The 12,856-nt window shown below is 31.5% G+C and overlaps 1 protein-coding gene across 2 annotated transcripts; it reads right to left on the reverse strand.

Moving 5' to 3' along the window:
• Positions 1 to 1,319: 1,319 nt before the first annotated feature.
• LOC134722145 (dehydrogenase/reductase SDR family member 1-like) lies at positions 1,320 to 12,576 on the reverse strand. Of its 2 annotated transcripts, XM_063585705.1 has the most exons (10): positions 12,435 to 12,576; positions 10,254 to 10,374; positions 8,652 to 8,716; positions 7,983 to 8,126; positions 5,320 to 5,399; positions 4,471 to 4,603; positions 3,776 to 3,928; positions 3,306 to 3,390; positions 2,728 to 2,808; positions 1,320 to 1,638 (listed from the first exon to the last, which is right to left on the reverse strand). In XM_063585705.1, exons 2-10 carry the CDS (start codon positions 10,363 to 10,365, stop codon positions 1,502 to 1,504), a joined length of 990 nt encoding a protein of 329 aa, XP_063441775.1. In that variant the 5' UTR covers positions 10,366 to 10,374; positions 12,435 to 12,576; the 3' UTR covers positions 1,320 to 1,501. The 2 variants fall into 2 exon arrangements, with proteins under 2 accessions (XP_063441775.1, XP_063441776.1); XM_063585706.1 differs by lacking the exon at positions 2,728 to 2,808.
• Between the last annotated feature and the right edge of the window lie 280 nt (positions 12,577 to 12,856).

Raw genomic sequence — 12,856 nt, forward strand, 5'->3', positions numbered from 1 at the left:
TCAAAATGACCATATAATTGATGCTCATGTCAACACCGAAGTGGTGACTAACCACAGAATAAAAACGAACACGTAAAACAAAAAAGGAAAACACATTAAACAACACAAAATATCCATGCATTATCACCGACTGGATAACGCTACAAAATGATGTCACAGGTAAATTTCTAAAAGATTGATACCAAGTCAGGAATATGACAGTTGTTATCAATGCGTTTGATGTGTTTGAGCTTTTAATTTTGCAATTTGATTAGGGCTTTCTGTCTTGATTTTCCACTGCAATTCAAACTGCAATTTTGTAAAACAGTTTGAGCTATTAAGATAGGGCAAAGCATTCAGGATAAGCACAGTAAATAATCAGTACCATTATGATTGTGTTTGTGTTGTTCAGTCTATGGTTATTCATACTGCGTCTTTTTGTCGGTTTTTCGTTTTTCGCTATGGTATTATATAAAAAAGAAGATATGTGGTATGATTGCCAATGAGACAACTATCCACAAAAGACCAAAATGACACAGACATTCACAACTATAGGTCACCGTACGGCCTTTTGTTCGCTTGATTTCGATTTATGAGTTATGAATATTCCTTTGTTATCCTTCGTTTATACATGACAATAACATGTTTTTATTTATAAGCACATATTTTTTTGTCGCATAAAGCTATCAACTAATGGCGAACCTAAAACTTTTAAACGTTCTTTTTTTAGGAAAAGAGGGACGAAAGATACCAAAGGGACAGTCAAACTCGTAAATCTTAAACAAACTGACAACGCCATGGCTAAAAATGAAAAAGACAAACAGAAAAACAATAGTACACATGACACAACATAGAAAACTAAAGAATAAACAACACGAACCCCACCAAAAACTAGGGGTGATCTCAGGTGCTCCGGAAGGGTAAGCAGATCCTGCTCCACATGCAGCACCCATCGTGTTGCTTATGTGATTACAAATCCGGTAAATAGTCTAATTCGGTAGGTCAAATTCATGAAAGGGAAGGGGATTGACGTAAGGAACATATCCGATATCATTTGTGAAACAGTGGGGATAATCAACAATTGCCAACAGCAGTTTAATGAAAACTCACGTTTTTATTTAAAGATTCCAATACTAGTATACACCTTATGTTTTGCTTTATTTAGTTTTCTTGTTTAATCAATAAGTGAACAAAACTATATTTTTTCCAATCGGATTCCATATTTTTGGAAAAGAACAACATGCAAACATATTAATACTGGATAGCAGATAGTAATGAAAAAAAGGAAACACAATTTGATGCTGAAAACATGTTGCGCATTATGAATTATGAAAAAAAATAATACTTCAACTTATGTTAATATTTACATTGTAATTATAAATGATGCAAAAATGTATACTAAGCTGTAATATCTATTTGGATACAGTTTTGGAATGATGAATAATTTGTATATGTCAAAGACAGTTATTTACAGTTTACTGCTGTAATATTACAATAAATGATTCATAAACAATGATTTAACTTAAAACTTGTTTCCTGCTGCAGCCAACATCCATTTTGGGATGTAAATGAAACCAGGAACAACACTGGCAAGACGTCTTGTACTTGGACTCAGTTTTAAAATGGACTTCACCTGTCTGATGTTCTGAGGATCTTTTCCTTAAATTATATGGAAAACAATTGGTATATATAGGATACGCTGACTAACTTGTGCAAACGCGATGGTTCATAGCTAGGCAAGGTGTTGGAATTAAGTTCTTTAATTCTAGAGAAACTCAAATCGTTCTGATACTTAAAAAAATAAACATACACAATGTCGTTATAGATACTGAAAGATCGTTAAAAGTGGCTGCATTATAAAGTCCATTCACTAATTATCTAAGAGGATTAGGTACAGTTGTTGATTTCAAATATATATATTCTTTTGTTAGATTAAATTTTGGGGGAAATATGACAAGGCAAGTGGTTTAAAAAAAATCCTTAGGTAAAAAATACGAGCAAAATACAATATCTAATTCCGCTAGCTTAAGAGGAAATGCAAACATAAAGGCGGGTAAATTTAAGAACGACGGATTTCGTTACCCATAGGTTAATTACATTCAAAAGGGACTGTAAAATGAAGAAACAACTTCCAAATTTCGTCATACATCAGGCGATAACATAATCAATTTTAAGACCGTTTTTTTTCTTTTAGCACGGGCAATGCAGTTTTATTCTAATTTCGAACTAAAGACAAAGCTGAAATTTATTAAAAAAAAGGTGAAAGCATATATATTTTTTAAGTGTCAATTTTTGACAAAAAAATTTGAGAAGAGAAATGGAAACCACACAAGGGATATTCACGCACTAAAATGAAAAAAAAACCACGAAAACACAAACAGCAAAACATAATTTAGAAAACTAAATTCTAACAGCAAAAGCGATAGAAAAATCGGTAGGTCTCATGTGCTCCGGAATGATAAGTAGATAATTCTCCATGACCCAATGTAAATGTTGACTGAAATTTTTACTTGCTCATGACTATCAAGTCTCTTCAGAAATGTTTAACATGCATACGGTCAAAGTTATCGTCCTGATGGGTCATTTGCTATAACTCTTACATATTATGATACCATTACCCTGAACGAAAAAACAAATATATTTATAAAAAACATATGGTCGGTAATGAAAAAAACCCAAACCGTCCACAGCTAAATCGAGCATAATATTGCGATATGATCGAGGCTGAAACATATAAATTGTATTTACCGTCAATGTCTTTAAATCCATATTCTTTTCCAAGGTCTGCAGTTGTTAAAATTCTTCCAGATTTTTTAATTATATTTGGATCTAAAATGAACACAGAATTTTATTTATAGCATTTCATGATGTACATAGTTACCTCGTGTACATTATATTGATTAGTTTTCGATAAGGGAGAAAAATGCATTTTGCTTGAATATTTAATTAAGTTTGTGGTATGTACAAAGTCTTCATTACGCTTGAACAAAACAATGTATTTCGGTGACAATTTGACATTTGTGGTTCACCTGTATATACGAATTCCACGAAAATTGATGTTCAACGAATTCTAACGAATCCACAATAAATGGTTCCTTATACATACACAAAGCTGCAGTCTACGCCTCAATTTTTTTATTTTTAATTGTTTTTGAGTTTCAGTATCAGGTCATCAGATTTATCAGACGTAAATGTGTTGTGATAAATAATAGAGATGATGTAATGATTTTTTTCACCCTGTGGACAGTGGTACATTGTGTATGATAGCGTCTATAAGGGAGATGATTGAAATAAAGTAAAACTTTTTATTGAATAAGTTTATCTACCTGTTGATAAGGCTACGATCGCTTTGCCTGCAAATTCAGTGGTCTCTGCATTTTCGATCATCGCGCCTGTATCAACTTTTGGCATCTAAAAAGTTCATATTTGTAAAAGTTACGCTCACCAATTTTATTCTACATACTAATTCTTAAAATGTATTTGTAAAATACTCTCCGAGTGTAGAACAGATGAAAATAAGTTAACAGAGAAAGATTAAAGGTAAATCAAAAACCCAACAAACAACGAAATTATACAAACAAGAACATTCTAACCAAAAGTAATCACGGACATGGTTAAATATAGGCATACGAACAAGTTATGAATCTTAAAATGATCTTTAAACATCGATATACTACTGTTGCCTTTAATGAATTCGTAAGATTACCCCATTTTTTTTATTTTTTGTTTTAATTAAGTGATCTGAACATCCGTGAAATACTATTGCCTACCAAACCTATAAGAATTATGTTCTTACATCTTCGGGCACTGCTTTATCAAATTTTTTTATGACGTCAGTCTCAATCATGTGTTCCATATGCTCTGTCTTGACAAGACCAGGCCATAAACTGACAAACGATACATTCATTTTCTTCAGTTCAACAGCACAATCAGCAGCCATTCTATCCATCTGGAAAGTATTTTGTACAAAAGTTACAAGAATCTGAACCTTTATTGTATACGAAGCATCGAGAACCCTTTCCCTTATCAGAACACGATACATATAGACCCCTTATAGACAAAATAGAAAATAATCTTGATAATTTATCCAAATTGTGTTTTTTAAATGATAAAACTTCAACGAGGAAATGAAAACTCTCACAAACAAGGAGATGTTGGTGTTCTCTAACTTATTTATTACTTATGATGTATGCACTAAATTACATGTTGAACACTATTGCAAAATTTGTTTTTAATATATTTTTCCTCTCTAAATTTCCTATTGTTTATAATTTCCGAGGTAACTAGTACACATACCAAATTTCTCCTTCTTACTATGGAAGAAAGTAATAAGTAGAATCAAAATTACAACACAATTATAAAAAGACTACAATTACAAATAGACAGCAAATTATGTATATGAGCTGTTACAAAACGCTCTCAGCGAATCAGAAGTCATCAACATCCAACATTCAACATTAGACAATTACAAATAGACAGCCTATTACTCACAGCCTCTTTCCCAACACCATATGGTACATTAAACAAATACCGAAGTCCTCCTATTGATGATATATTAACAATTAGACCAGATTTTCTTACTGTCATCAATTTTGCTGCATGAACCGAACATAAGTAGTTATTCCTACAAAAAGATGCATATTTTCAATCATGTATCTGGAAAGAACAATATTTACAAGAAAGAGTTTAAAAGACATTAGTTGAAACTGGTGTAATTAGCAAATTCAGGAATATGGCCATTGTTATACTATAGTTCGTTTCTGTGTGTGTTACATTTTAACGTTGCGTCGTTTGTTTTCTCTTATTTTTGAGTGTCAATTCACATTGCGATAAGACGTGTCACGGTACTTGTCTATCCCAAATTCATGTATTTGGTTTTTATGTTATATTTGTTATTCTCGTGGGATTTTGTCTGATGCTCGGTCCGTTTCTGTGTGTGGTACATTTTAGTGTTATGTCGTTTTTCTCCTCTTATATTTAGTGCTTTTCCCTCAGTTTTAGTTTGCTACCCCGATTTTGTTTTTTGTCCGTGGATTTATGAGTTTTGAACAGCGGTATACTACTATTGCCCTTATGTAATTAAAGATTTAAAAAAAAAGATATTTACAACAACAACACATTGTCATTGATACTTTGAAGTAATATTTTCTTTTCATTACGGGGATAACAATCCTACTTATGAATAACAATACTTATTGTTACAAACAAAACTACATGAAGATTTAAAAGTAAATAACGAGCGTCAGAAGCTTTTTCACATGATTGTCCGGCCTTCATCTAATAACAATACCGTTTGGTGTAACTGTAGGAACATCCATATATATAACAGTTCGTACTAACCTGAGACCAACATTATTGACAGTATCCCACATTGAGATAGGTTGTTCCCAGAATGGTACTCCTATATTGTCCGCTATAGCCTATTAATGAATGGCTATTATGTATTTTGAATTTATTGAACCATAAAACTAATTTTTGACTCTTCACATTGAATAATCCGCGAAGCGGATTATGTAAAATGTGAAGAGTCAAAAATTAGTTTTATGGTTCAATAAAATCAAAATATATTATTGCCATTCATTATAAATAAATTTCTATCAAAAATAAGGCTCAAAGAACTTTTTATATTATTTATATTAACAATGACAACGTATACACACATGTTGGCGTATGAATACACAACATCAGAGTGGGCGTGTCGCCATCAAAATTGACAACATTGAAAATAAAACTAATGATTTTAACCAATCAGTAGACGGTTAACACACCAAATTTATTTATTGTGTAATAAATGAACGTGTAATAATTGTACACAAGTTCGCATTTTCGATAATAAAAAGACAGTGTTTTAAAAAAAAAACTTCATTGCGTTTTGTAAACTGTTATTTGTCTTTTGGTCTGTTTTCTTATTTTTGTCATGACGGTGTCAGTTTATAGTCAACTTATAAGTTTGAACATTCCTTTGGAATCTTTCCCCTCTCATTTACATTGAGTGTAATGTAAGGCGCCACCAAACCATACGAAAAAAAACCTAAAGCAGGCCAGCTTCTATCTTGACAATTGTCCTTATTATGAGCCCAAAATATTCATAAAGTAAAATAAAAAAGTTGTATCACTACCATCAAATACATAAAAGAACGACACCGGAAAATTCTTGAATCCCAAAAGGTTTATTAAAATGAGACGTTTTTTTGGTGTGATATTGTAGTAGGTGGTTTTCAAGGCTTAGAATAACACCAACAAGAGCTAAGGTTCTGATGATTTATTACCAGTATATAAAACAAGTCTGAAATAGCAATACAACATATATAAATAACAAGCTATTTCATATAACATAAATAAAATACTTTTACGAATATCACAGGTTATACAATACAGAAATATAGAAAATAGTACCTTTAACCGTTATTAACTAAGTAGCTTGTTAAATGTAATGCAAGTAGGCAATGTTCAATGTTTACATTCCATCAAAATTGACATCGGGTGTCACGTGTACTTTTACAAATGTTTGACCTTTAACTATACACTAAATCGGAATGTCATACATAAGTTAAGTGTATCTGTGTATTTGTATTCAATACTGGTTTACCTTACAAACGGTATATAATAAATGTTACAACTACATTTATTAATAATGACTTCATTAAAATATATAATACGTATAATAATTAACTATATAATATCATACAACAATCATAAAGTTGCAAATATAATAATCATAAAGACTTATGATGTCAATATTATCGATTCATTAAAAGCTCCAAACTAATGGGAGATAACTCATGTTTACAATACAATATAAACAAAGCTAAACTATAAATAAATATACTCTTACCACTTGTGGAGTGAGTTGTACTGATACGGTTAACGGCACATCATATAAACATCACACAATCATGTGTTTTACATAATTACATTACATGGAGTCCTGAAACCAAAATACGAACATAAATACTCGGACTCTAATTATAAAAATATACAATGTAACAAATATTCTTTACTCATTCATATTTGTACTTGATAAAAAAACTATTTACTACAAAACTATTACTTTATATAAATGGAAACACTTTTCCGTCTTTCCCTTAATAAGCCGTCATTTATAAAATATAGACTATTCATGACAATAATCAAATAGTAATGTACGCAAATTAACAATACAATTCTACCGTGGCAAATAAACCGTAGATTATAAAATCATTTACTTCTAGCTTAATGAAATACTCTCTCGTACATCTTGTGTACTTGTGTTACATACATGCGATATGAGGAGAACGTTACAAAACAAAATAGAAACTTTACTAGAATATCATTTACGTGAAAAATATAAATAATGTTAATAAAGAAGTAACTTACAGTATTCTATAATAATGTTGTCCAAAATATATAAGGTTTACAGGTAAACTATGTGGTCAAGATAAACAGACATAAATTCAATGGACTGTCATGGCTATCGTCCGTGGAAATGTACAGGTACAAAACAAAGAAAATTAAACTTGACCGCGAAATATAAGCAGCCAATCAGATACAATGATTTAAGTAAATCCCTAATGAATATTCATAAAATAACGTGAATATTACTATACATAAAAATAAGGTTTGCAAGTAATAATTTAAACTGAATATACAATATTCAAAATATGTAATAAAGCTTTTATAATAAATATAGTATTTAAATAGATGATTTTTACAATATATAAAATGATCATAAAAATCACTCTACTACAATATCATGTTGATTTCGTTTGTCTTTTATCAATTAAGGACGACACACAATAACAAAAGAACAAAAAAATAGTTTTCGAATTTGTACCGGGGTCTTATTCACGAATTATAACACAATAAACTTTCTTCTACACAGATGAAATACCGTACTTAAGATATGTGATAGATTGATATTACCGACAAAAATATTAATTTAAATAAAACTAACGTATAGAGTAAAATAGTAGATTAAGCAGTCTAACGGCAGTGTAAATGAGTTAGCCATATGTTTAAGTCACCTTGACGGCAGCGTATGCATTGTTGACGAGAAGATCTAAGCAGCCATCTTGTTCCTTTGATACCCGATTAAACAATTCTTCAATATCACCGTCTTTAGTGTGATCACACTGCACTGGAATACATTTTCCTTCTCGCTTTTCAATCTAAAATTTTGGTAATGTAAATATATAAAAACAAATATTCTGTGGATTTACTTATTTTCGTGGGTATCAATTTTTGTGGATTGAGGAAAACTGACATGTTCGTTGATATTTGATTGCGTGGTTTTGCCGAAGCCTGCATACAAGTCTATAGAGAGTTTGTTATTCATTGTACATTTAATTTAGTGGTTTACCTGTACCCACGAAATCCACGAAAATTGGTATCAAACGAATAATAGTGCTTAAACTTTGTAAGTCAGTATAATGTTTTTCTTGAAAAAGAAATTAGTTTAGTGAACTTTCCGAGAAGTTTCTATTTTAGTTTCGCACTAATTAATATAACAATCACGATTCTCGAAGCATTCGAAGTTTATTACTATTTATCAGTATGATACATAAACTAAGTACAAGCAACACTACGCAATGTGTCTAAAGGTTCTAGCTCAACACTTCTAATGTTAAATTTGGGGATAGCCTAGAAGGATTGATTATTGAAAGGACATACTATTTTGTTGTAACTTAGATTACCTCCTCTGCTGTTTCTGTTAATGAGCCTCCAACAGGATCATCCTTTGGTGAAGTAAGTGTTCTACCTATTAAGTAAAAGACACTTATATGGAGAAAGTTTTTATATAGGACTGATTCATAACAATACAGTAACCAATTCGATCAAAACAATCTCTAAAACCACCATCTGTTTTAAAAATATAAAAAAATGACAACGTTTTAGGGGTGCGTCGGATGTTATTTGTCAAATGTGTTTTCTCTAGAAGTTTTTTTTTACAGTATTTTGAAACAGTACTGTAATACGCCAAGAGCTGGTATGTCAATAACTGCTATTTGTACTTTGATAATAAAATGTTGATCATTGTCATTTTGATTAATTTCTTCTGTTACTTATTCTGAGATCGGACTCAAACTTCTTTAAAATAAGTTTTCATTTGCGTATTGCTGTTTATTTTTAAATTCTATAGATGTACTGGGGAAGGATTGAGATCTTTCGTAACATGTTTAACTAGCTGTAATACTTGACCTTTTGCGACATCTCTTGTTATCAGGGTTTCCCCTGGGTCAATTATTTTTTTCGCCACCTCTTTAGCCAAAACAATATATTTTTCGCCACTTTATTATATTTTTCGCCACTTTATTATATTTTTCACCAAATATATTTTTCTAATAAAATTTTATCCCCCCCCTTTTCCGCTAAACAAGAAGTGATTTTTACAACAAAACGAAGAATCTTAGCACTTGGAATTGATCCCTCGTGTAAGGTGTAGTCGTTACATTAAAGGGTTATTCTCATGGCAACCACTTGAATATATTTCTTCATAATGACAGTTTTCTTTTCTAGACCATCGAAAAAACTATATGCTTGAAACACGTGTGTTACTGAAATAGATTAATGATCTATATGAAAGTTAAATGATAAAGTTTTAAATCAGCGACCTTTCTAGCTTTTGAACATTTTTCGTCATAACAACAATTTTCTTTTCAAAAGAAGGAGAGGAAGCGTAAACTTTGCTTCAAACACGTGCGTCGCAAAGCGGTAAATAAATCCCTTTTATGACATGCGAAAGAAGCCATTTAACCATATCATTTTGTCATATCATACAATCAACACCTTTATTAATTAGTCCTTTGATGTCGATAGCTATAAATGCAATCAGCTGATTATTGATTTTCTGTCAAAATCTTAACGAGTTCAAGGTGAATTCCGAGTATTGTCTGATCGGTAAACATGGTAAAGTCAGAGAAACCCGAAAAAAGTAAATAAACAAGATGGCTGAAAATAAATCGTTATATATATTTCTTTCGCCAAATTCTTTCGCCAATGACGAATTTTAATCGCCACAATTATTATTTTACCGCCAGCGGAAACCCTGCTTGTTATATCACTTTAATCATAATACATTGTACTCACCAGTTATATGAACTGTAGCTCTAGCTTGTCCTAGCTGTAATGCTATACCTTTACCGATACCTCTTGTTGCTTCTGTCACAATACAGTGTAATCACCAGTTATATATACTACAGCACCAGCTTGTCCTATTTGTAAAGCTATACCTTTACCGATTCCTCGTAATACTTGTACTCACCAGTTATATATCTGTCACAATACAATGGACTCACCAGTTATATATACTGTAGCTCCCGCTTGGCCAAGCTGTAACGCTATACCTTTACCGATTCCCCGTGTTGCTCCTGTCACAATACACACTTTTCCAGACATAGGCTTATCCATTTTCTTATTCTGTAAAAGGTTTATTTGCAATTAAATAGAATTGATAGTTAGTGTGTAACGTAAGGGTACCCAAATTGCACCTATTTAGAAAAATAGCAACGGAAATCTTACAAGATTTCCTAGAGACTAAAAAAATTGTATTTTTATGATTTGGTACTATGCACGTCTTTCAACATAGGTAAACCTATTTAGTTATACACAAAACGGTCACAGTATTTATCAACAGATGGACTGTTTACTGAAAAGGCAAAATGTACGAAAACGTCACCATGCGACGTCATCAAAACGTCATCTTTTTAAAATTAGCAAATACAATATATTGTAAGTATCCATTTCTTAAAATATGAAGAGTAAGCATGGACTAATATCCAATTGTTTAAAATATTTGTAGGAATTAAACAAAAGCTCGGTTATTAGACTTTTGACGATGTGAATTTAAGCATGGAAGCAATTTGGGTACTCCTCATTACAGAATCATGGATAGTTTGGAGGTTGATTCAAACCCATTTTTTTATGACTCAATATGGATTACAAATTAAATTAGGGTACCTATACAAAAAAGAAGGATAGGGCTACAAAATAAACACAGTTTGCACATTTTTTTCTTTGTCATAAAAAAAACGTAGGTGAAAAAACTGTAAAAATAGGTGCAATTTGGGTACCGTCACGTTATAATAATTATTTTCCGTTTATTGTTTCTGTCATAAATCAGGACGTTGCTTTTCTCTGCTGGATTATGTAGCTTTTTGTCATACTGTCCTGTAACTTTTTCATCATTCGGAACATGGGTCACAACCGAATGGATTTTATATCAACCCGAATTGCAGGAAAACTACAATTGAATATAAAAAATGTAAATGTCCATGCTGCCTGATTTGTCGTTTGTCTTTTTAGTATCGGTCCATTTACAATGTGTTCTGTATATTTTTTCTAAACAACAGTACATATAGAGGTTTGTTGCTAGACCTTGTTGGTATATAAACCCGAATTGCAGGAAAACTACAATTGAATATAAAAAATGTAAATGTAAATGTCCATGCTGCCTGATTTGTCGTTTGTCTTTTTGGTATCGGTCCATTTACCATTGGTTCTGTATATTTTTTCTAAATAACAGTACATATAGAGGTTCGTTGCTAGACCTTGTTGGTATATTAAAGTAAATTTATTACTTATCTCAAGGATTTAATGGAATATTTCCATTTTAATGGACACACCATTTCACATATGGTTTAGAGTAATACCGTTAAAAAATATGGAATGATGAACGTACTGCTAGTAATTAAACTTCATTCTTCATTTATAAGATCGTCCTGAATATGCATGAAATATTTGCCACTGGACGTTAAGCAACCAACAATCAATCAATCAATCAATCATTTATAAAAAATGCATATTCCAGATGTATTGGTCAGTCTAAACATATGTACAACAATCATTTTAGAAACAATTGTTTTCTGTTCTCTTATTGGGTAAGACAGAGACGATATTTGCAATGACAGTGGTCGGTAGACGCAGTGGGTTGACTACTACGAAAAGGGTTCTGCAAATAGTCGAAGGCCGTACGGTGCCTTTTGTTATTATGTCATGTAGTTCCTTGTGGATATTTATTACATTACAAATGATACCACATGTTCTATTTTTTATATTCATAGCGGCCAAACTCTTCCGCTTGCATAACATTTCATTGAAAGCCATAGGTAGAGTCGAAAGACAATAATCATGAAAAATGTAAATTGCTAGCAGCCGTTAATATCATAGGATAGGCAGATGATCTGTTCTAATGGACAACGAAATAGAAAACGTTGTCCTCGATTTATTAAAGATTAATGCTTCTTTCAAGTGATCAACAGGGAAAGGTTAAAAGCACACTTCATCATATATTGTCCTGCTATTTTGCGCTAGGTTAACATTAACCGAAATACAAAATTAACAACAAGTTTGAACTTTGTACCTGTCGACAGGTAACCTATCATATTTAATGGCTACTTTATATGAGTCGGATAACAGGTAAAGATTAACAATTATATTAGTGTATACGAAAAGTTATAATTTTAAAGCAAAGCACTAACCTTTTCAACGTCTATTAGCAATCAAGTTCGGTAATCATGTGTTTATTTACTGAATTTAATTGTTCACATAGTCAACCCTTACTAGTTACTGTATCCTATAATCTTTCGAACTATTATCAAAAACAAACACATCCAGGTGACGGACGACATCTCAAAATGATTGATTTTAATTATTGTTACCATATCTAAAAAGCCATATCGTTTGAATCCGATGAAAGGTGTTTCAATACAAAAATACGAATAATGGTAAACCCGTCAGAAATAAAGTAACACCTATATTCTTATCATGCACTTTTAACTTAAGATTTATTTTCTTATTTATTTCACCATAAATTTAAAAAGAATTTAAAATTTGAAGGCAATTGACATACACTTTCAATGGTATTGTGTTTTATGAAGAATAGGAAAAACATCAATTTCAG

The sequence above is a fragment of the Mytilus trossulus genome, chromosome 6, assembly GCF_036588685.1.
Source record: "Mytilus trossulus isolate FHL-02 chromosome 6, PNRI_Mtr1.1.1.hap1, whole genome shotgun sequence".
Lineage (NCBI taxonomy): Eukaryota > Metazoa > Mollusca > Bivalvia > Mytilida > Mytilidae > Mytilus > Mytilus trossulus.